Raw genomic sequence first — 25,779 nt, 5'->3', positions numbered from 1 at the left:
AATGTCACTGAAACAAGCCAATCTTGGAATGCTTGAAAAATGAATGAAAGCTAAAATTTTGGGATGCTAAATTACACACTGCAGGAAGAAGCCAGAATCTTGTTTACAGCTATGTATATATACATAAGACCTTTAGCCTTTAAGGACTTTATTTATTAGTCACTGCCCAATAAGAAAAAGATACTAGACTTTTAGGAAAAAAAGCAACCAGTTTTTACAGGGATATTGAGCATCAGGCTGCAATGAGCCAAAGGCTTGGCTTAGATCATGAAAGGCATGACGCTGATGAGAGTGATGTCACCAGTAACAGACAGCTTGGTGATCTGATTCAGCTCTTTTATACGGTGATTGTACTGCATGAGATGAGCATCATCAACAGCTATCTTAAAATGATCTGCTTCACAGAGAATCTGGATCTGTAAAAGGACAGATGTAAAAATTCCTAAAATATTATGAATAAGAATTACAGAAACACCATGAATTCATGCAACCTGATTCTTGCTTTGTTGCCCTGGGCTATAGGCCTACAGGCCTAGCATCTTGTGCTTGTCATGGTTACATAAAAAAGCACCAGCAAATACTGTATGGAACCATGAAATGGGGTGGGGAAATTGCCCCTCCCCACCTCAAGAGTCTCAAAAGGATACAGTGCTGAATTCAGCATCCCAGATTTTTTGGGTGCTGGCTGGGGAATTCTGGGACTTGAAGTCCAGGCATCTTAAAGTTGTCAAGGTTGAGAAACACCGATCTAGAAGCACCAGGTTGGTGAAGGCTGATATCAGCTTTCATCTCCTAGAGTCACTTCATTATAGCACTGAAAATTATGACTAACCGTGTGAAGGAGCACAGTGTACATTTTCAAGCTCTAACTGATTTGACACAATGTATCTGTATTATTGCATTCCACTCTCATTTTAAGTCTAGTCTTTACCATTTTTTCTCTTATGCTGGACAACTGAGATTGACCTTCCACACATCTAACAAAGTAGATCCTGATCCCCAAAAGCTGATGCCTTAATAAAACAAAGGCTCTGATTGCCCCCCCCCCCATAACTGATATCAAGCTGGCATCTAGGAACAGTTAATAGAGTCAGTTCTGTGTGGGGAAGTCACCCACAAATGCATTTCTGGAGCAATTTTACACAGCACTATTATGAGTATAGTACCAGAACAGGACTGGGAAAGATACATTGGCTCCAGGTTCCTAAATCTTCCCTAGCTAGGAAGAATGTGCAAAGGATGATGTTCTCCAGCCCCTGACAATTCATCCTTTGTCTACCTTTCTCAGTCAAGACAAACATGCAAAGGATGAAGCTGTTCTGGAGCAAGTTTTGCATTTCTCCTAGTTCCAGCTTCAAGGGACCATGCTTGCCTTTAGTTGGAGCACACTGGAAATGACAACACTCTGCTTCCTACACAGAAAAATGGATGATGTCAGGGACACTCCTCTGGAGGCAGGGAGGGGCTTCCTACTCATCAGTCCCATCTTTTGATGTCATCTGATTTGCAACCCCCATATCAGAACCAGTTCTCCATCCTGCTTTAGGTGCTATGCAGAAACAAGGCAGCAGGCTTACATGCATTCACACGACTCACTTAAAATGGTTAGTGATTGGCCCATTTTCTGTACAATAAATTAAGCCATATACTAATCAAACAATTTGGATTTGTACAATACTACTACTACTACTACTACTACTACTACACACACATACACACACCAAAGTTTAGCATATTGTCCAAATGCAATCACTGGGCCTTTTTCTGGCTAGTGTTGAATGAACACACCCAATGAAAAGGAAATGCAAGCAATATTAAAGACCCATCTTCCTCAACCTGAAGCCCCTCCAGGTGTATTACAATTCCAACTCCTAAAATTCCCACTCAACTTAGGGATTGCTGGGGAGTCTGACAGGAGTGGTCCCAACAAATTTTGGGAACACCTGGGAGAATTATAGAGATTAGACGGATCTAGGTAAATCAAACTGTTCTTGCAATATTCACATGACTAAATTGCAGGCAATCAAGCTCTTTGTTGTTATTTGATTCTTCTGAGCTATCAAAAGGACACACACACACACACAAAACTTTACCTTGAAAGGCTTGCCAGCCTCAAAAGGAAACCTGGATGCCGTTCGGTCTTCCTTCCCCCAGACATTTTGAATCTTGGTGTTGCAGACAATCACCTTCCGGCTGTCCTCACTGAAGCGGGGATTAAAGTGTAAAGCAATGTCATCACCTTTCTTCAAATCTACTTGAAATCTGCAAGAAATAGGGACACACAGGATGTTATCCTGATGTTCTACAGGAAGCTTGCTTGTGATGTTTACAAAAAAAAAAAAAAAAGCTGCTCTATTTATCACATTTTTCAAATTAATCATTAACTTGAAAACTTGGATCCCCAGTGCGGTGCCCATTGTTGCCCATGGGAACCATCAGGCTATTTTATTTTAATATTAAAACATTAAGTGGGAACCTAGTTTGCTGCAAAGCAGAGTGCCACTCTCACATGTAAACTTTATTTCTAATCATAATGGTCCCATAGGCATTCTTAGAAAATAAAAATGACAGGGACTTGATAAACCGAAAAGCAAGCTAAAGTGGAGAGAGTGGGGCGGGTGAGGGTTGTAGAAAGAATGGCCAGGTGCAACCTCTCCTGTTTGTCTTCTGGGTGTTTGTAGCAAGCCAGACTTTTCTGGGCAGGTTGGCACAATCCTAGACTAAGTACTGGAGGTCAACCACTCATCAGAGGTATCCTTGCAATTAAAGAGGATGTTACAGGTTGGAACCTTGCTTTGCACCTTTCCAGCATGTCATTTAAAATAAGAAGAAGGAGAAGGAGAAGGAGGAGAGGGAGAAGGAGGAGAAGGAGAAGGAGGAGAGAAAATTAGAAAGAACTGGAGAAAATCACAAAATACAAAGACCTGCAAATAGAAATAGAATGACTGTGGCAAAAGAAAGCAAAGATAGTACCAATAGTAATAAGTGCCTTGGGTGCAATCCCAAAACACCTGGAGCACCACTTGAAGACCACCGGCATTGACAAAATCACCATCAGGCAATTGCAAAAGGCAGCTTTACTTGGAACAGCTTACATCCTGTGACCATACCTTTAACGCCATCAAACAGTAACATCTGCCTATCCCAGGTCCTTGGGAAGGTGGATAAAAATGTCAAATCCAGTCTAAGCATCTGGCTGACTGTGCAACCAACAATAATTTTGGATTTGGATTTGGATTTGAATGTAGCAAGAACCACTGGGACCATCAAGTTGAGAAAGTTTTGGAAAATGAATGGGTTAAGATCTTATGGGACTTTAAAATCCAAACAGACAGGCATCTTGTTCATAACACATCTGATATAACAGTCATTGAAAAGAAGAAAGTCTGGTTCACTGATGTTGCTATATTAGTGATGCTAGGTTTGAGGAAAAGCAATCCAAACAAATTATACAATACTGGAACTTGTAGATCAAAGTTGAACACTTATGGAAAAAGAAATCCATTCTTATAACAATCGTGATTGGAGCCCTTGGAGCAATACCTAAAAGACTCCCTTGAGATTTAGAAATTTTGAATTTATTGGACTTGAACACCCTAATTTTACCAAAAGAAAATACCTTGCTTGGAATTGCCTATATCCTCAGACGCTATCTTAATAATTCTTAGATCCTTGGTTAGGACTTGAATTATCAAGTTTTCACAAGACTTTCTGAATCAAATTGTAGATTACCCAATAATAATAATAATAAAAATAATAATAGCAGCACAGGATAAAAATGCCAAATCCAGTCTAAACTTCTGGCTGACTGTGTGACTAATAATAATAATGACTTGATAGGTGGATAAAAATGCCAAATCCAGTCTAAACATCTGGCTGACTGTGCAACCAACCATAACAATAATGAAGGTCAGGTGGGACCGGGGTACCAGGAAGGTCCAAGGGGCATCTGCAGGCACTGTGTAACCTCCATCTGCTCTGACCATAGGAAGTACGCCTAATGTCTTTTGGGTCATAGGACTTGCTTGGCCTTGAAGTAACATGCCAGGGGAATGCTAGGGTAAGGGCAAAGAAGTGGGTGAAGCAAGACAAGGACTAACTTTTATTTAATTTCAGTTTTAATTAAACTACTTTAAATCAATTGAAGTTCATTATTCCTCAAGTATTTGCCCATTTAATCCAGAGCTGCAAACATGTGGCCTGGAGGTTGCATGAAGGCCTCCAGCATCCTTTGTGCAGCCTCCAGAACCCCCCAGATTGGTTCAGCCAAAATCTGCCCCCCTCTGTTAGATTTATATCCTGCCTTTTATCTTAGATCTCAAGGAGATCTCCCTTCATTTTCTCCCCACAATAGCAAACCTGTGAAGTAGGCCAGGCTGAGAGACTGTCCAACAGTCATCCAGTGAGTTTCCATGGCTAAGGGTAGACTTGAACCTGAGTCTCCCAGATCCTCATCCAACACCTTAGCCATTATGTCCCACTGGCCACACTTTTGGAGACTGACCTCAATACATGTAACAAAGGGGCAGGGCTTTGATTGTGACCATCATCCTATAGCACACACAAATATCCCAATGCACCCGATTTAATTTGGTCCTCCTAATCCCCCCAAGTAATGCTGGAGCTATGCTTCAAGGAGAGATGATGGGTTGGATGCCAAGAGGCAGTCTAGCCCACAATAAACCCAACTGTATTCTGCAAGAAACTTTGGATCAATATCACCCGCCACGCCATCACCCTGTCTTGCTACCTGTTTGGTCTTGGATTCACTGTCCCAGTAATGGTTATTAACAAGCGAGGCACAAGTCCTGAATGAAGGGGTAAGTCAAAAGGAATTTTCTGCAGAGAAAAACAGATTACTTTGCATTAGATCAAAACAAACCAACTAAACAAAATTAAAGAGCACAAGGTCCAACCTTCTAATGTTGAAGCCTGCCTTGACTTTCAGCTTCCTTTCTGTTAAAAATATATCCCTTCCCATCACTAACCCCTTTTCTGTAAGGTTTTCTCCTAACACTTGGTTCTGGCCCCCCTCTTGGTCTCAGATAAAGGCTTCTTCCATGTTATTCTCCATCTAGTTTATATCTCTGTCCTATACTATTCCTTTCTATATGTTGGGCCTGACTGTCATTAAATGCATTTACCATAAGTCGCCACTGGTGCTCAATCTGCATCTAATTGACTAGACTTTTGGACTTCCAGTTTGGAGCCAAAAAGTCTTGTTGTCTGTGTGAAATATTTGAACACCCACCAAATATTCAGAGTTTAATTTTGGTCCTACCAACAAGATTTGCTGTTCCTTTTTTTAAAAAACAGAAATTTGTATACATCCTAATCAAGAACAGGAAAAAATGCAGATGCCTCCCGCTACCTTGCACAAACCACAGATATGAACATATTTTTCTCACCAATGGAACAGAAAGGCCTCCAGGTCCACTTTGTGGTGGAGTTGGCTGTGCTCCTCTGTCACTTGGGGGCTGCCCAGGAACAGGATGCATTCCTGAGGCCCCTGGTGGAACCATTCCTGGTGTGTTTGAAAATGTGCCAGGCACTGGTGGGCCTCCAAAGTATGCTCCAGGTGCTGACAGTCCTCCTGGGCATGCACCTGGTGCTCCTGGATATGCGCCTGGTGCTCCTGGATATGCGCCTGGTGCTCCGGGATATGCGCCTGGTGCTCCGGGATATGCGCCTGGTGCTCCGGGATATGCGCCTGGTGCTCCGGGGTAGCCTAAGAAGGCACCAGGCTGATTCCCCCAAGGATTAGGTTGCATATTTGGATTAGGGTTGTTGGACCCTGACAGGGCATCTGATAGCTGCAAAGGAAACAAGGAAACATTTAATCTTGGCTGAATTTAGGTACGGCATTTCTGGCTTTTCCAGAAAGCTGTATGGTCCACAGCAACTTATTAATGCCCCTTCTTTAAATAACAATAGAGTGAGTGTTTAGACAAACCAAAACGTGGGGCATAAATTTAATAATAATTAAAAACAAAAGGAAAAGGAAATGTGGCATTAAAAAGCACCATCTCTTCAGAAACAGACTTACCGAAAATCCGTCAGACATCTTCCTGAAACAAAAGAGACAGTGGGTTAATCAGTACAGCTCAGGATTTCTTCGTGACCCTGTGTCTAGCCCAGATCTTGGTAGAACTTCAGTGTAAGACAGAGAGAAAATGTGAGGTATGCTGGGTAGAGTTGAGAATATATTGGGGTGCCTTTTTTAGCAGGGAAAAACTGAGGCGTCACATTAAGCCAATACAGTCTGCAAAGCCAACAACTATCTTGCTAGAAAACAATGTGTCATTTTGTGTTGTACCTAGACACACATTTCTTACTCTGTTTTGGCCACTTAAGCATAGGCTGATGAAGAGTTGGAGAACTCAACTTCTTGCACATTTTGATTGGTCTCAGTAAAGTATTACCTAACTATTGATTTTTGGATTGTTTTTCATATGTCACAAAATATGGTTATGATATTACTGTTACTATCATCCCATTATATAGAGGGAAGAAAAGGGATAGGCAACACAATTTCCATGGACACCATGATGCCTGTGATGTCAGTAGATGGTGCTCCAAGACCTCAAACAAATAAAACAAAAACTGAAAGCCATTTAAAAGTCAGTTAAAAGCTCCAAATCTCATGAGCTAATCAAATCTTGCAAAATCTATGGTCTTGCATGAGATTTCATCACTTTCTAAACATTTTAATTCAAGGTTTAAAAAACAGTAATGTATGGTTTTAAGAATGGGCACCACAAGATTGTATAGAATTGGAAAATGGTTTTAGCTACCTGAAAAGGCTCATATGCCCTCCTGTACATCATCTGGCCCACCAGGTTTCCAATAGGGGCAATTTCAATTAGATGGGCTCACTGTACAAAATGCACTGGGATCCATATTAAAAAATACCATTTGGAAGAGACATTTTTTTCTATCTTCTTTCTCTTTTGTGTGTGTGAGTAGGGGCTAACTATAATAGGGCTTCATGTGGAGCAAAATTTACAGTCGTGTGAAAAAGGAAGTATGCCCTCTTTGAGTTCTATGGTTTTACATATCAGGACATAATAAAAATCATCTGGTCCTTAGCAGTTCTCAAAAGTAGCTAAATACAACCTCAGATGAACTACAACACATGACATGTCATTACACCATATCATCAGTTATTTTACAAAAAGAAAGCCAAAATGGAGAAGCCATGTGTGAAAAACTAAGTACACCCTTACTGCTTCCATAGGTATGAAGAGGCTAAGTAGCAGTCAAGTGCTGCTAATCAAATTCCCTTAATCAATTGATCATCAGCAAGTGTGACTATCTCTACAAAAGCCAAAGTTTTAGGAGTTTGCTGGTCTTGAGCATTGAGCTGTGTGTTAACACAATGCCGAAGAATAAAGACATCAGCAATGATCTTAGAGAAGCAATTGTTGCTGCCTATCAATCTGGGAAGGGTTATAAGGCCATTTCCAAACAATTTAAAGTCCATCATTCTACAGTGAGGAAGATTATTCACAAGTGGAAAACATTCAAGACAGTTGCCAATCTTCCCAGGAGTGGACGTCCCAGCAAATTCACCCCAAGGTCAGACCATGCAACATTCAGAGAAATCCGAAAAAATCCAAGAGTTACATTTCAGACTCTACAGGCCTCAGTTAGCATGTTAAATGTTAAAAGTTCATGACAGTACAATTAGAAAAAACTGAACAAGTATGGTTTGTTTGGAAGGGTTGCCAGAAGAAAGCCTGTTCTCTCTAAGAAGAACATGGCATCATGGCTTAGGTTTGCAAAGTTGCATCAGAACAAATCACAAGACTTCTGGAACACTGTCCTTTGGACAGACAAGACCAAAGTGGAGATGTTTGGCCATTATGCACAGCGCCATGTTTGGCAAAAACCAAACACAGCATATCAGCACAAACATCTCATACCAACCGTCAAGCACAGTGGTGGAGGGGTGATGATTTGGGCTTGTTTTGCAGCCACAGGACCTGGGCACCTTGCAGTCATTGAGTCGACCATGAACTCCTCTGTATACCAAAGTATTCTAGAGTCAAATGTAAGGCTATCTGTCCGACAGCTAAAGCTTGGCTGACATTGGGTCATGCAACAGGACAATGATCCCAAGCACACCAGCAAATCTACAACAGAATGGCTGAAAAAGAAAAGATTCAAGGTGTTGCAATGGCCCACTCAAAGTCCAGACCTCAACCCGACTGAAATGCTGTGGCGGGACCTCAAGAGAGCTGTGCATAAATAAATGCCCGCAAACCTCAATGAACTGAAGCAGCTTTATAAAGAAGAGTGGGCCAAAATTCCTCCACAACAATGTGAGAGACTGATAAAGTCATACAGAAAACAATTACTTCAAGTTATTGCTGCTAAAGGTGGTTCTACAAGCTACTGAATCATAAGGTGTACTTAGTTTTTCACACATGGCTTCTCCATTTTGACTTTCTTTTTGTGAAATAAATGATGACGTGGTGTAATGACATGTCATGTGTTGTAGTTCATCTGAGGTTGTATTTAGCTACTTTTGAGAACTGCTAAGGACCAGATGATTTTTATTATGTCCTGATATGTAAAACCATAGAACTCAAAGAGGGCATACTTCCTTTTTCACACGACTGTAAGTCCCTCCTTTTATATACAGACAAGGATGGACCCCTGCTTTGTCAAACTTTAATGCAGAAAAAATGAAGATTTTCAACTGTCTCTTGCTTGCTCCAAAGGTCTTCACCTACTTGTTGCTCTCCAAATACCTCAGGAGTGGAACTGAGAATCCTCACCCACAAATGAATGGCCTCAAGCTGGGGAAAACCAAAGGAGAATATTTTACATTTGATATAACTGGGTATTATAAGGGACATAGCAAAGATCCAGTGGAGTATTCTGTCTTAGGAGAAGTACTGAGCAGAACCTGAGACAGGAAGGGGAGGAAAAATGAAGGAAATTTGGAATGGGGAAGGTTTTGAGGTGGACTTTAAAAAAACCAAAAAACAGATTTCTGAAGAAACTTGATTCCAAAAGCAGCCCAATGACAAAACTTTGCATTGAGCAATCCAAATGAGTTGCCAGTTCCTTTTGCCTTTTATAGACGTGACTCATCTTGCAATAAACAGTGAAAACTGTCCCAAAACATATTTTGGTTTCTTTAACAGAAGCAGAGTTGTTTGTTGAGAGAGATCAATACACCAGCCGGTGTTTGAGGGCTGTGTGGTATATAAAACCATAGACACTGCAGAAAGCTTCAAAAGTGCACATGCACACAAGTAAACTTTGTGTTTTCAGGGAGTTATTCAGGAAAATTGCTGTAGAAACCTCTTTGAAAACACAGCGTCATTGTTTGTGGCATCAGGCAAATGCCCTGTGCAAATATGAGCCATGAACTTCACACACCCAGAGTTTGGATTCAAAAATTCTTCTCTCTACGTTCTTTCTATTACAAAGAAGCAGTTTTATCAACCATATAATATAAATTATATCACCATCATAAACCTTGCCCTGTATTCATTCCATAAGACATACAAACAGGGGCTGATGCTCACAACCAGCCTAGAAAATATAAAAAACAAAGAATCTTGCAGCACCTTAACAACAAACATTTTTAATAGAATGTACTATGGTCTCCCAATGTGGCCTCCCTAGATTCAATATGCCTGTAAACACCTCCCTTGATGCACATCAGATTCCATGTTCTGCTTTATTTTAATTCAGAAAGAGAGAGAGAGAAATGGGAAGCTGGGTCTCTGTGAAGCAATGCTTCAATATCAACCGTCAACTTTATTTTGAATAAGGTCCCTGAGTCCCACACACCACCTAGTGAACTTCTTAGAAAATAAAAACCGTATGTGATGCAGCCCAGAGCTGTTTTGGGAATAGTGCCCTCCAATCCTGAGAAAAGACAAATAGCAGCTGAGAAGGGAGATAGCATTCTTGAGAGAAAGCAGCTTCCTCACAAGTCTGTCTTTTGGGAAATGGGCATTTTGTGATGGGCATTTTGTGAAGTGCATGTTCTCAAAATTCCAAATGTGTTGACCCATGCAAAATCCAGGCATCAGTTTCTATGAAGCAGAGTCTGCTTCATCAGATGTGAGATAAATTGGGCAAATGATTGACCAACGTCTCCTAGCAAGCTTCATGGTTGAGTGAGAATTTAAAGTTCACCTCTTCATGAAACAAGCTGCAAGTTCTATTAATGAAAATGAAGGAATAGTGAAAAAAGTGGGACTAATATTAAATATGCAGAAGCAACCAGCCTTAGAAGTAACACCGGAGATATTGAAGTGGTGGACAGCTTTTGCCTTTTGGATTGATTATCAGCAGTAAAAGAACCAGCAAGCAAAAAATACACTTCAGACTTGCCCATGGTAGGGTAGCAACGAAAGCCTTGGAAAAGAGATTCAGATGCCACGATGGCGCCAAAAATCAGAATTGGGAAGGCAATGGTTTTCCTTCTATGGAAGTGAAAGTTGAAGATATAGGATGAAAAGAGTATTGGTGCTTTTGTACTTTGGTATTGGAGAAGACTGCTGAAAATATCATGAAGCCAAGAAAACAAAGGGATCATAGAACATATCAGTCCAGAGCTGTCACTCAAGACAAGTTCAAATGGTCATATTCCTGACACATTATTTGAACACCTAGCTCTCTTGAGAAGTCCCTGATGCTGGGAAAGGTGGAAGGAAAGAGAAGAGAATAACTAGCAACAAAGAGGATGGACTTGATTACTAAACTGACATGTGCACTGTTGAAAGACCTGAAGAGTCAGGTTGGGGACAGATCATCCTGGAGAAGGTCTATCGATGTGCTCACTAAGAGTCAACACTGACTCAATGGCACATAATCACTTAGTCAAAATCCTAATGCAATTCTACTCCCATTCCCACATTTATTTTTTTCTATCAAATTGGTTGCTAAACCCTGAATTATTGGCAGGAGTCTCGGCAGGGAGGGTGTCAAAAAGATGAAGATGGCAGCCATGACTACATAATTATATCCTACTCAGTTTTTACATGCATCATGTAAATAGGGAGAGGGTTTCAACCATGCAGTTGTGGATGCCATCTCGACTCTTTTGACAACCCCCGAGACCCATGCCAACAATTCAGGGTTTTTCCTGCTCTATCTAAATCCAAATGTTCTGTCCTAGACATCACACTACCTTTTCCTCATGCATTAAGAAGAAAGCAAGGCTCTCTGAGTGAGGTGGAAGGTGACTAAATTTGAAATATAAATAAATAATTCTGTATGTCTGAGATCTCCAATCTCTGCCACAGATTGCAGGCCTCGGAGGAGGAAAGCTGTGTTAGTCTATGGCAACAAAATATCAGGAGTCTGGTAACACTTTTTCTGGCAACAAACTATTAAAAGACATAAGTTTTCATGAGCTGTAGCTCACTTCTTCAGGTGCATAATCTCTTTCTGAATCTCTGCTACAGGAAATTCTTTCATAACAAACACTCTCACATTTAATAACAGCAGACATCAGCCAAGCAGCATGTGCTAACTGGCTTCAGAAAGCCTTCTTGTGCCGCATAATCTCTACTGCTGCCTTGGGCGCATTTCTCGCAAACAACTCCACAAGAGACCCTAGGCCAAACGTTCCTAAATGGAACAGGTAGGAAAATATGTTTCATGATGTCCTTTATGGCCAGCCCAAACGGTCCTTCTCCATTTACTAAAAAAGAGTTTTCTGCTTTCTAGCTTGAAAGCAGTGCTTCTCGCCATAAAGACCCAAGCAATTTGCGGTTTACCTGTTTGTCACCAGCAAAGAGCCACTGCACACTTTTAAACATGTTTACCCAGAAGTAAGCCCTACTATCCAAAAGGACTGTGGAACAGAAGTATGAATATCTGCAAAGAGTACATTAATTTGGTTAAATATATTAATTCCAAAACAGAATTAACCAATGGTATCTCAGGAGTAGAGGGCTGCACGCAGTTAGCCTTCGGCTCCTAGTTCCTAGTCCTCATCCTCCATTCCTAGCATCTTCAAGTAAATCTGGGAACAACTTACCTGAGATTCACTGCAGTCAGGGTACGTACTGAGCAGATTTGAGCAATTATTTATGCTTCTTCCTGCAGAATGGCCATTTGCTTAGGCATCCTCCGTACAGTATTCAGAAGTTGCTTTCAGTAAACAACTGAAAGCAACTTCTGACACTATGCAAACTGTCAGGGTGCTATGCATTCCTGCTCTAACATTCAAAGAACTTTTATGGAGGAGATGTAAGAGAGAGATTATATGAAATATCATTATACATCTTAAACACGGGGTGGCATTGGATAGTGCAGACTCTTAATTTTCAGTAAATGTTTTGGGTGGATAGTGCTATTATATGGTTTAGTCACCAGGTGGCAGTAGACTTAGGGCTTTTTGTCCAAAGTCAGATGTTCCCTGTGACTGACTTCTTCTTGTTCGAGCAGGGCATAAAGTTGCCTTGTTTACTTATGTACTTATTTTTTAGAAGGACTAATAAACAAACTAGAGAGAGACTTTATTAAAGGGACTTTTGTATCCTACAAAACTTCATAGGAACACAGAAGTCAAACTGCTACATTCTTCCTGCTCCAATTCCCCTTCCCAGTTGCACAGAGCCCAAAGGCAAACACCTCACAAATCTGTTTGTTGTCCTTCTAACCATTCTGTGCTGCTTTTTCACATTCTAACTTGCCTGAATATTAACACTTATAGGATGAGTTAATGGCCAGATACTAAAGGGCTGAGAATTTGTGCTCGCTGAAAAATACATCTGGAATGGAAAAATAATGATTGCGCAAGAATAAATCAAAACAGAAGATGTTGCAAGATGTTCCCAGCCAAAGTGTGAAGGGGTAGAAATGTTTGAACATACCATTTTTGTACTCCATACTATCATGGTACAGTCATGACAAAGGGCATCTTGGCATCTAACTAGATTACTCAGTGACCAACCACTAAAAATTGATGAAGGATGATGAGGACACCCAGCAATTCAGATGAGATAATCCAGCACTACCTACAAAAAGAGAGCTGGAGGGAACAAAAGTCTGAAGTCCTGTCTTATATTCCATCAAAGATCATCTCACAGAATAATCCAAGGAGACTTCCAATGCCCCATTGTCACTTGGTCAATGACAAGGAAGATGTCATTGTAAGAAAGGAAGGACGGAATGAGTGAATGAATGGAATTAAGATGGTTATATTGCTAAAATAAAGCTTTTAAAATGTACCAGCAGTCTCCTAGTATTGTTGGTTGGTGTTCACTGACTGTGCTCTGGGGCTGCATAAAAAGATTCCTAATTCTGTAGAGGAGGGCAACCCTCTTGTAACACCATCCTCACCAGAAAGCTTTCTCTGAACCCATCCCCACCATCCCCTTTTTCCTTAATGGAAGCTTATTTGCAGCACCTATCAAAAGACCTCTTTATTCCCCATGGCACTGTGGCACATCAGTGAAACTGGGCTTTATTGTGGCATATGAGTTTTATTGCTGGTTGTAAATCTGCTGGAGGTGAAGGTTGCCCATTGCTTTAGCTGCATGCCAAGGAGGCCCAGAGAAAGGGAAAGAAGCAAGTCTTCTAGTGAAGTGCTAGTTAGCTTTTTGTTGTTGTTGTTAATCTGTTCAATCATGTCCAATTCTCGGAGACTGCCTGGACAAGTCCCTGCAGTTTTCTTGGCAAGGTTTTCCAGAGGTGGTTTGCCATTGCCTCCTTCCCAGGGCTTAGAGAAAGTGATTGGCCCAGGGTCCCCCAGCTGGCTTTGTGCCTAGGTGGGACTAGAATTCAGTGTCTCCCAATTTCTAGCCTGATGCTTTAATCGCTACACTAAACTGGATCTCAGAGAAAGGGAAAGAAGCAAAAGTCTTCCAGTGAAATGCTAGTTAGCTTATGTCCTTTCAAAAACTGCTAGTGTTTCTTTTGGTCCTACAGGACATCCTGGCTGAGACAGAAGTCCAGTCTACTGACCAGAAAGTTTGCAGAAGGACTTTTGTCCCAACCCATTTTTCTATTAATTTTATTTCAGTGCTGCAAATTTTGATTCTCAATCAATCTTCAGGTAGGATCATACATCACACTAAGCATGGTTTGCTTAAGGGACTAAGACACAACTGGCTGGTTCATACAACTCTCTAAACCAAAAGCAAGCAATTTGCAATAAGGTTTAATGCAATGTGTGAAATCAGCCTCTCTCTCTTTCTTCCTCTCCCTATTTAGAAAAACTTCTTAACCTGGCACATTCCAGCTGAGTTAGGATCACAAGTCCCACAATTCCCCACCAAATGTTCAAGAATTCTGGGAGCTGTAGTCCCAACTAACCTGGAGGACAACTGGTTAGGGAATATTGCTCAGGACAGGGAAAGGCAAAATATTAAATGCCATTCAGCATACATCTTTTCTTTTTTCTTTTCCTATTTCTTTTTTCATTATTTACTATTCTTCTTTATTATCTTTATTTTCTCTTATGGTTTTTACTTTGTTAAAAACTTATTTAATAAAACTTAGCACACATACACCCTGGTTGTAACTTTCTTGTGGGATGAGTTAGTTTAATTAAGAATTAGGTATCAAGAAAAGGAATAGAGCCCTCAACAGCCTAAATCACAGGCACATCAGTAGTCACTGATCTCCAGGCTGTCACCTTCAGACAACTGACTGACGATTGACTAACCTTAGAAGTAAACACATCAGTAATTCTGGAAAAAGAAATCAAAGGATATGCATTTCTTCACACATAATTCTTTTTTTTTTTTTTTTTAAGAAAAAGATCTCAATGTTGGGATTTACTGGCAAGCTATAAAAATACTCAAAACATGGCACTGGAATGCTTTACATAGCCTCACTGAATCCAGGTCACTTAATCCCACTTCTGATTTGAGAATTGGGAGTGTTAGAATCCTACTCCTTCTAGGCAAATATCAGTGACAGAAGAAATAAAATGCAGAGCTTGTGAGGCAGCATCTACATATCAAACATTCCAAGCAAATTAGCCAAACCAATGAGGGTAGAGGTTACTTATCCCCAAACATGTTCTAAACCAGTTTAACAGGCTTGCATGTTTCTATCTGAGGATTCCAGTGTAGAATCAAACATGTTGAACACACAACCTCTTGAAATATAAGCATCCTGGGATTCAGTTCCATTGAAACATATTATCAGCCTGTTCCAATCCAAAGGCGTTAATTCTGATAACTCGGTTATGAAGGAAAAGCTTAGAAATGCTGAAAAGGATTATCTTCTTCCATTCTCTTTACGGACATAAGGGAAACTTATCCACATGCCTCCCTAAATTTGGCTCAAAAATGCCTCACAAACTGTCCTTTAAGGACAGGACTCCACAAAGTAGCCTAGAGGGTCATCAGCAGGGAAGATCAAAAAATCAGGGTGGCAGCTATTACTGCACAATTGAAGCCCCCTCTTTATGTTCATTGTGACATACACACAAAGGGGTGGGGCTTTAATTGTGCAACTGCAGCTGCCATCTTGATTTTTTTGACACTCCATTGTCTTCTCAGCCTTTGATATCTTGAGACCAACGATTGCTCTGTCAAAGAATCATCCCATCCAAACATCAGGAAAAACCCCACTCCTTCCAAGAAAAAGAATGTGATGAGTTTACTGATATTTCATTATTCAAATACTCATTTATAGTAAGTTTTAAATACTTAATTAAGACTCAACCCACATTCCATCTAAACTACTTCTGAGTCCCATTTGCGCAACTCATACCATCAGCTGAAAAACAGTGCCTTAATGCATCTGTAATTCATCAAGTGGTTAAATCAATTTCAATGTTTTCAATTCAATTTCAAAATTGAATTTCAAAATTGGCATTAGATAAAACAGTTTAACAAGTAAAATATTTGATAAATATTACATAAAACACTTAAAACCCCAACTTCCTAATCTGTTACTGAAGACCTGGTTTTTATAGCCATAGTTAAAAATCTGGCTGTTGCCTCTGTAATTTTAAGATTTCCATCTGCAAGTAACATTTTAACATACTCAGAAGTATCTCTTCCTGGTTTTGATTTTAAAATAGGCCAGATAACATCCTGCCAAAGACTCTTATAAAATTCACAATACAATAAAATATGATCCACTGTTTCAAGATCAACACCATTACAGGGACAAAATCTTTGAGAGATGGGGATTTTTTGATATCTACCATATAGCATATTTGACGGCAACACATTTAATCTGGTTAAATCTACAAGAGATGAAATAGCAGTCCTGTTCCCACCGCATCCTTAGACCAGTCAGCTATTATCACGCTCAACTCTCCTTCCTAGTGGTTCTAGCACCACATAATTATACTAACCAGCATTTTAGAAATACCACGACCTCGCCCAGTTGCTCTGATATCCCATGAGCCCTGGCACACTTTATTGCATCTCTAGCCCCTTCTTCACTGGACAGGCAGGCGGCAGTAGCCACAATGTGGACACTGTAGCCAATGCTTGGAGGTGTGTTCTGCACTGCTAGACCTTTGCACTGAGTTCTGTAGAGAATGGAGAATCTTGCTTCCCCCCGCTCCCCAGCTGCTCTTTTTCTTGGAGGATTAAACAGGTAAACAGGTCATTAGACAGGTCTTAGGTGTTCCTACAACACAACTGACTGTAGGGTTAGTTAATCCTATGCATGACTGAGTTTATTCAGGGCTAAATCTAACTCTCAGAGTTAGCTGATTCGGTCAACTGACTCTTTTGTGGTGTTCCTGTATCACACTCACCCTCCTCTACTGACCTGGTTAAATGTGTCATAGGAGAATGGCCATCAAGTGGCCCTCAGCCATATTGTCAGGGGAAATAATATCTGAACATCAGCAAAATTCCTTTTCTTTCCCAATGAGGCCCAAGCTGGACAAGGAAACAGATCCATTTGCGAGAAACTTGACTGGCCCTCCTCAAAAAGTAAAGCAGGAGGCATAGTTCCCCTCACAGCTGCAGTTTTCTTTCCTGCAGCTCTGGGATGGGGAACCTGTGACCCAATATTGCTGCAGTATAAATTCCAGCAGCCACAGCCGTGCAGCCAATTGCAAGGGAAGCCAGAAGCTGAAGTTCAGCAACTCTGGGCAGGGATAAAAGAGGCAAGGCGGAAATCTCCTGTTCTTACTGCAACCTCTCTTTTTGTGCAATTTTCTCATTTCTGAAATCAGAGTTCAGCTGAGGAGAAATGCTCCTGAGGAAGGCAAGCCACCAGGGAAGGTAGGGTGGGAGGCAATAACAACTTAGATTTGGAAGAGGTCACTGAAACCACCTAGTCCAACCCACCTCTCAGTGCAGGTATCCAAATTAAAATATCCCCGGTGGATGGCTACCCAGCTGCTGATTAAAGATGCTGGTTTTGTTATTGTAACTTTATTTGTAGGTATGGTGATCATATTTCCTTGAACAACATAAAGGACAAACCTGAAAAAGGGGCAAATCTGAAAGAGGTTCATAAGGATAAAAAAAATTGTTTATGTTGGCTTTACAAAGGAAAATTCAAGAGCAAAACCAAGAAAAACTTTACAAAAATGCATATTCTAATAAAAATATCTAAAATCAAACAGAATATGTAAATTTATTTTAAAAAGACAATTCCATTTCCATATTTTTCACATGAATGTGAAAGACTGAGCATTAAGTGGCACCATTTGTAGGGTAAAAGTTAAATCACCAAAATAAAGGACAAAAGTGGGTTTTTGAAAAATAAATAAATCTAAAGGACAGCTTTCTGAAATAAAGAACTGTCCTTTATAATAAAGGACATATGGTCACCATGTTTATAGGCCAAATTTCCCTTCAAACCAATATATCCAGTGAAGGGTTATGACCTGTTTGACAACTGATTCTACTACTGAATTGCTCATTTCATTAGGAAGTTTTTTCTAACATCCAACCAGAATCTACCTTTCTGTAAATTAAGACCATTCCTTCCTGCCCTGCACTCAGGGATGATAGAGAACAAGGCACAGCTTTCTTCTGTGTGACATCCCTTCAGGTATTTGACTAGTGCTATTCTATCTTCGCCTACCCTCCCCACATCACCTAGATAATCTGTTATTAAGGATAAACATTCTTGATTTCCTCAATCTCTCCTTGTAGGACTTGGTGTTTCCTTTTTTATTGCTGTTCTTCGCACCCTTCCCCACCTGCATTTAGCAATCTGGAAGACTCCAGTCTGTAGAGAGTGAGGAAGAGATAGGCCAGATCCGTTACCAAAGTGACAAGGGGAAAAACACAGCTTAAGTCCAAAACAAGCAGAAAGTATCCAGAAATGGCTCAGACACCTACCTCCCTAATTCACATGGGTATAAGAAGGAGAGGAGGTACGGCACAGACTTGCAAGATTCTGTTATTATAGCCACTCTCAATAAAAGTAGGTTTAGCCTTCCTGTGGAGTTGATTCTTGGCCTAGTTTCCCTGGTGGGGCTGACACAGGCTTGAATGCTAACACTCCTCAGTTGAGAAAGTAATTGCGTGCATCACAGAAGGCCCAGGACTTTCAATTCTGTTGTGCCCCAAGATCTCCTATAGACAAAGATATGTCCTGTTGCCTGCGGTGAGGGTCAAATCTGGGATACCCTGACCACAAAACATGTCTGCCCTTGCTAAGCAATGCCTTCTTCCCAGTTGCTCCTCTGGGGGGGGAGTCTGGAAAATGAGGGGTCGATGCTGGGAAGAAGGCCACCTACCTACAAAGCAGACCTAGTAAGAAGAGGACAGAATCTGGTCTGTTTCCAGCAATACAACAGTGAAGGGCCCCCTTCTGCTCTCTCTCTCAGTTTCAAAGGGGAGAGTCTTGACTTTGTATCTAGGAGAAGCCTCTAATGTGATGGACCTGCAAGGATGCAGCACACCCATAACAATGTACCAGAAAGTCCCTGAACCTAATTGTGCCTCTGCCACGCATCCCCAAGCTGGCCTGAGGCAAGCCACAACACGTCAGCCTCAGCTCTCTGCTGCAGGATCACGATCACAATCCTGCTGTCCGTTCGCTGGCTGTGTGGCTGCCTCGAACTCTCTCAGGCAGCAATCTAGGAGCTGAGGCCTTAGGGCTGCTGCTCAGCACCTGAAAAAGCTTTAGACGTGTCCCTTCTCCAAAAGTTGCCATTGAAATATAATATTTGAGGCAACAGAGAAAAAGATTACATTTATGGGGAGGCTTCATGGTGCATGAATTTCATTCATTTAATTTAACATGGGCCATGCCTACGTGTTTATTCTCACTCTTTGGAGAGGGAGCCCAGCTAGAACGTCATGCATTTAATGTATCCAACATTTTTTTTTCATTTTTTTTTTTTTGCCTTCAAGTCATTTTTGACTTCTGGTGATTACCTGGACAAGTCCCTGCAATTTTCTTGGTAATGTTTTTGGAAGTGGTTTGCCATTGCCAGCTTCCTGGGGCTGAGGGAGAGTGACTGGCCCAAGGTCACCCAGCTGGTTTCATGCCTAAGGCGGGACCAGAATTCACAATCTCCCAGTCTGTAGCCTTACACCAGACTGGCTCTCATATCTGCCTCTACATTATGCCCATTTGTATCCCACTCTTCCTTCTTTTGAAGGCCATGCTTTAGACAAAGATTACACTTGGATTTGCACTAAATGCAACAAAGGAAGAAAGAGAAGAGAAAAGATGAAAAAAAGGAAGAGGTAAGGAGAAGGAAGTTAAGCTTTGGTTGGGTTTACACATTATAGTAACTCAAAATGTAGCTTCAGCTGAACAACTTATGCGAACCCAGCCACTGTGATTTGCAAACTGTAGTTAATGACTTAGCATACTGTGTGAATTCAGCCAACTGCGGCTTGAACACAATCCATGATTAAGCAAACCATGGCTTATAGTGACATACAAACCCAGTCAAAATACTGTTTTGTTCTTGGGCTGCCCCCAACTTGTTCAGATAGCTTGGGACAAAGACACCATTTGTCATTTGATTTCTGCACGGTAGATAGAGCCTGAAACTTTTGTTTCTGCCTGATGATTGCAACTTTCAAATTCTGCATTTTAGCCTTTACTGGCCTGACCCTGTACACGAGTGGCTGCTTGCAGGAAGTTGGTGAGTGCAGGAATATCAAATAGTTACCTGACACCATTTAAATACAGGCATTTCAGTGCTCTTTTTAGCACTGGAATGGAGAATGATGTCAAGATGTTAAGAGACAGATTAGACATTAGGAAAAAATTCCTGAGAGTAAGACGTTTTCCCCCAGTAACCTATTTCAGTGGAATAGCTTACCACATGGAGGGGTTTCTTCCCCTTCACTGGAGGTTTTCAAACAGGGGCTAGATTGTTATCTATCAGGGATAGTGAGATAAATCTTGTAGTGTGGAGGGGGTTGGACTGGATGACCTCCGAGGTCCCTTCCAATTGAACAGTTCTATGACTGTTGAATCACCCTCACTACCAAAACTGAAAAAAAGGAAGGAAAGTCTTGAATGGGTGAGGACTAGGATGTTTGAAGGACTGGCTTCTCCCATATGAACCTGCCTACTGAGATCATCTTTAAAGGCCCTAGATCATGTTTCTCAACCTTGGCCACTTTCAGATCTGTGGACTTCAACTCCCAGAATTCCCTGGGAAATTCTGGGAGTTGAAGTCCACAGATCTGAAAGTTGCCAAGGTTGAGAAGCACTGCCCTAGATGCATTTGGCTGGGGTGAAGGATGGGGTCTCTTTGGTGGCAGGGTGTAGGCAAAAGGGCTCAGGGGGTGGTGCTGGCTCAGCTACAAACAGTTCACCTCCCTCAGCAAAGTTTGGGACAATGGTTGAGGGGTCAGCTGCGTACTGTTAGTGGCGCAACGAATTCTGAATCATTACCAGGGGGGAATGTTGACCATGAATCTGTGTTCATACCTATGTATTGCCTTATATGAGAAGTATATGTATATGTACATACACGCAAGGATTGCCTTATGTAAGAAGCTTCCACTCACGCGCGCTCGCCGCTTCCAGCCCGCTCCTCCTTTTGGCGCGCCCCGGCTGGCGGCTCCCCACAGACTCCAATTGGAAAGTCCATCCCCCTTGCAAATTGCTGCTCTGGGCGGGGCGGGGGAAGAGAGCCGACCGGCCAACTTTTCCAGCCCGCTTCTTAAGAGACGGGACAGATGCCTCCCGTCCAGATGCCGAAAGAAAATGTTCGGGGGTGGGGGGCGCGAGGGTGAACCACAAGACCTTCCCGCACGCGAGGCAAAGGAAGAGGGCAGCCCCCCCCCCGCCGGGAAAAGGTGTCCCGGTCCTCGCCTTCCCGCCCCGGCTTACCTGGCTAGATCCCGCTGGAGACCCTGGACCGACCCGGCGGGGCAGCAGAGAACGACTCAGGCTGGGCGGGACGTCCAGGCAGCTCATATACGGGAGCCCGTCCCCGGCCCGCCCCGTCCTTTCCGCTCCAGCTGCCGCCTGACTCCGCCACGGCCGGCTCCCCCCCGCAGCCCGATTGCCAGCAACTCTCCCCGAACGGTTAAGTCCTCGCCTCACCCAAGGCAGGCATCTTGAAAAACATACTTTTGCATCAAACCCACTTCGCAGGGTTGTGAAGATCAATGGGGCGGGGCGTGGGGGGGGGGGTGGAGACCCACCCAACCGTATCGGTGTGATCTCCTGGGAGAGAGAGAGTCGAGATACTGATGCCACACCTAAAAAATGCAGGTTCTTCCCCATCCCTAAAGTTAGGACACTGGGAAACCAAATAAGAATTAGATGGGAAGCTGGAGGCCCAGGCTGCCTTTCTGATGGGTCTAAATGACATTATAGAGGGGCGTTGGCCATTTGTAGTCCCACTGATGACACTGAGGATTGCCTGTCTCCCCAAGATATTAGCCTGGGATTTTTATCACTCTGCAGATGGACCTTCTGGAAAAGGCTTCCCTCTTTACCCAAGAACCAGATTGCAAAAGTGGGCAAATATTAGCTTGGTATTGTCAAAAAAACAAACAAACTACCTTAAACAGTTGTTAGGCAAGCAGAAATCCAACAAGGGTGGTTTCACCCAGATTTTCCTATTCAATAGGGCCAAAGCTGTCCAGTTGATTAGGTGCTTGTCATTCACAGATAAGCTATGTTTGCACAAGGCACTATCCATGTTTTTTTTTTAAATAATGGTTTATGAAATTAGGGCAGTGTTCGAGTTTGTACAACACATTGATTTGTTATAAAGTAATCGGATTAGGCAATCACAGCCTTAAAGTCATGGAAGCCAGGCTGGAGTGGGGAATGGTCACTAGGGGGATGTCAGCCATACAGTACTTTCAAAAACTTCAGAAACTCAACACAGTTCTCTGGATATGTATGTGCATGTATTATATAGTGTCATTTCCAGCTTTTTATGGAGCACACGGGATATAGAAATTCAGAAAACATGTTCTTTGCCTATAAGAACAGTTTTATCCACTGAATTCCTACATTAAGATTGGAAGAGTCTACCCCATGTCTCCCAACCTTGGCAACTTCCAGTGTGGACTTCAACTCCCAGAATTCTCTTCAATAGCCATGTTGGTTGTGGAATTCTGGGGATTGAAATCTACACAACTGGAAATTGCCACAGGTGGGAAACTCATTTGTCTGACTCATGCATCTCTCTCATATGAAATTAGGCTCACATATTGTGTACAACATGGCTTGGTAAACCATGGTATATTAAATAACACAATTGACTAAGGCAACACAACAAAGCAAATCACATTACAGTTTACTGTGTTTATTGCCACAGGTGCTGAAATGTTTCAGACTTCCTCCCCATGTAGCAATGTGAAGCAGAGCAAGCATAGCCCTTATTAACCATAACCGATGTATGATAGTCACAAGGAGGCATGCTGTCACACCATTATAAACTCAAGGATCTGGCTATTACAATCAGATAAAAATATTTTTCTTGCAAAAAACAATAGGCTGGATTTATTGTCATGGAGACCTACACAAGAATGATTCATCACTTCTTTTCCAGTCCCATGATCACAGCAGCAAGAAAGGAAGATGGGGAAGTTCATAGATTTCCATTGCTGGTCACACTCTGGTAATATTCTGATGGAGACAAGAGACACTGTGAGCTGGAAGCTGTGGTCAAACCAAAATAAACAAGCTACTTTATGGCTTAATGTGATAGCTGGGTTCACATAACATGCCAATATGTTTTGTAAATCATAGCTTAAGGGTCACCGTGTTGTGTAAATCTGGACATTGTCACTTGGGCACCAATGTTAAGAAAGTTCAGAAAAAATGAAATGGTGGCCATTGACCATTCAAAAAAAACCCTCTCCCTTTTTTATATTGTGGGGCTTTGATTACACAGTTGCAGCCACCATCTTGATCCTCCCCCCCCCCCCATGGACATTCATTCATTCATTCATTCATTCATTCATTCATTCATTCATTCATTCAATTTTTCAACCACCCATCTCCCCCCAATGGGGGAACATCCTGTCCGTTGATTATCATCCCTCTGGGTGGCACATTAAGTTTCTGGCAGATTCAGTCCTAATGGAGCATTTGAGAGTCCTGTTGATTTCAGTGGCTAAAAGCGTTATCGACAAAGATGGGCTCAGATGCAGTTCTATGTCATTTCACAGAGAACAGACTTCTGAAGGCACGGGTGTACAATCCTGGGAACCCAGCATTTACTGGGAGGTGCACCCCTTGTCCTTTTGTGCATGCTTATGGCTCTTATTAGCACGCATTGGCAACATGTTGCACGAAAAGGAAGCATTAAGCAGGAGAACGTGTTGTATGTCTTACAGGATACACTATGCTGAAGATGCAGAAATGTGATTTCTTAGGGACAAAGGTTAGCATTGCTCTACTTCCTGATTTATAATTGTCTGAAGAATATTATACAAAACATCATTGAGAAGGATTATTCTCTCAAAGGGGATACTGTGCTATTCAGAGAAATATAATGATCTGGGATGGATGAAACTTTATTTTGGGACTCATATAGATATAATTTCTTTCATGAGTGTACTGATTGAATTTTTATTCACGTTTTTGAGCAAATAATGAACTGGGGTGGAGGGTAGGGGCAAGAGGGGTCAGGTGGACAAAAGCAGCATAGCTGCATCATAATACGAGCCCTTCCCCCTTTTCTGGATGCATCGTGAAACCACATGCATGCTCCAGAGGAGTGGCGCTTGCAAGAGGAGCTTAAAGACTTTTGTTAGCCCTATAAAAGCAGTGAGGTCCTATGGATCCTGCTAGGGCTTCTCTCTCTAAAGGAGGCTATCTTCTCTCATAAGGGTATATCTTGGGAGCAGGACAGTAATTAGATGCGTAATTCTTGTTGTTAAAGGGACTTTCCCCACTGCTTAGTTAAACTACTATCCACCATTACTTGAGCTGGCAGAAAACTATACAGACAGAGAAGTCACATTGCTGATCCTTGTCCTACCTCTGTTGCTTCTCCTGATTTTAGATGTTCAGGGTACATTAAGCAAAGCTATTCACTTTGTTTCTCTCCCCATTTCTAGTTTCCTGCTAATGCTGTGATGGGTGGATTTTTCTGATCAATGGCTGCACCCACAAGGTTAAACATCTGTCAAATCTCGCCCCTTGTCTTGCCAGCCCAAGCCCACTGTTGGTCATCTGCCTGCACCACTGACAGCTTGGTTACCAGTCAGATTTAACCCTTGAAAATATGAAACTGCCCTTGGTTGCTGTCAGTTTAAGAGGAGAAATAACTTCACAATAGAACAGCCTCAGGTGTGAGATGGAAGCAAGCTGAAGGTAACAAAGCTGGCACCACGGGCTGGAGATTGGGGGCACCACTGGAGCACAATGGCTGGAGATTGGGGGCACAGTGGCTCTCATTTCTCCGGGGCTGGTTGAAGGTTGAAGGGAGAGATTACTCCATAGGCCCCTCCTGTGAGGGATGCCACAAAATTCTACTCTCTCTCCCTTCTTTTTCAACATCTTCATGAAACCTCTGGGTGAGGTCATCTGCAGGTTTGCAGTTTAGTATCATCAGTACACTTACGATGCCCAATTATATATTTTGACCCCAGGCCAGCCAAGTGAGGTTCTATCCCAGTGCCTGGAGGCTGTTGGGTTTGGATGGGGAGGAACTGTCTCCAACTCGATCCTACCAAGACCGAGTGGCTGTGGGTGTTTGGACCGCCCAGATCTGGGGATATTCCATCTTTGACCTTGGATGGAATTGCACTCCTCCATTCAAGAATGGTGTGCAGTTTGGGGGTCTTCCTGAACTCACAGCTCCCGCTTGATGAGAAGGTGGCAGCTGTGGCCAGGAAGGCTTTTGCACAGCTCCATCTGGTGCATCAGTTGCACCCTTTCCTACATCAGGGGGCCCTTCAGACATTCCCTGGCCACCTCATGGCTTGACTACTGCAACACACTCTATGTGGGACTGCCCTTGAAGACCACCCAGAACTTCAATTGGTTCAGAATTCAGTAGCGTGAGCAGTGATGGGCATGCCTCAGTATGCCCATGTAACCCCTCTGCTTCACGATCTGCACTGGTTGCCAGTTTGCTTCTGGGTACGATTCAAGGTGCTGGTCACTACCTATAAAGCCCTACATGGCGTAGGGCCTGGTTACCTGAGGGACTGCCTGTCTCCCATAGTATCTGCCCAACTGTTTGATCTGGCAGGATTGGTGCACCTCAGATTCCTTCAGTTAAGCAATGCCATCTATCAGGACCCCAAAAGCATACCACCTCTGTAGCAGTGCCAACCCTCTGGAATGAGGTTCCCCCCCCAAGATTTGAACAGCCCCACCCTGCTGGTGTTTCAAAGGGCCCTGAAGATCTGGCTTTTTGCCCAGACCTTGGGCAAGGATGATTGACACCCCTCTTCTTCCTTTTCCTTGTTC

The 25,779-nt window shown here is 42.4% G+C and overlaps 1 protein-coding gene across 2 annotated transcripts; it reads right to left on the bottom strand.

The window, feature by feature from the left end:
- Positions 1 to 131: 131 nt before the first annotated feature.
- Positions 132 to 21,330, bottom strand: LGALS3 (galectin 3). Of its 2 annotated transcripts, none has more exons than XM_007427369.4 (6): positions 21,223 to 21,330; positions 6,047 to 6,068; positions 5,409 to 5,813; positions 4,751 to 4,839; positions 2,094 to 2,262; positions 132 to 416 (listed from the first exon to the last, which is right to left on the bottom strand). In XM_007427369.4, exons 2-6 carry the CDS (start codon positions 6,062 to 6,064, stop codon positions 261 to 263), a joined length of 837 nt encoding a protein of 278 aa, XP_007427431.1. In that variant the 5' UTR covers positions 6,065 to 6,068; positions 21,223 to 21,330; the 3' UTR covers positions 132 to 260. The 2 variants fall into 2 exon arrangements, with proteins under 2 accessions (XP_007427431.1, XP_025021928.1); XM_025166160.2 differs by having other exon boundaries at positions 6,047 to 6,064; positions 21,223 to 21,280.
- Between the last annotated feature and the right edge of the window lie 4,449 nt (positions 21,331 to 25,779).

The sequence above is a fragment of the Python bivittatus genome, unplaced genomic scaffold (genome assembly GCF_059951505.1).
Source record: "Python bivittatus isolate LINGU-HERP-01145 unplaced genomic scaffold, Pbiv_v1 ctg000580_np1212, whole genome shotgun sequence".
In the NCBI taxonomy this organism is placed as follows: domain Eukaryota; kingdom Metazoa; phylum Chordata; class Lepidosauria; order Squamata; family Pythonidae; genus Python; species Python bivittatus.
The sequence above is the reverse complement of the archived record's forward strand: the minus strand, read 5'-3'. Positions and strand labels throughout refer to the sequence as shown.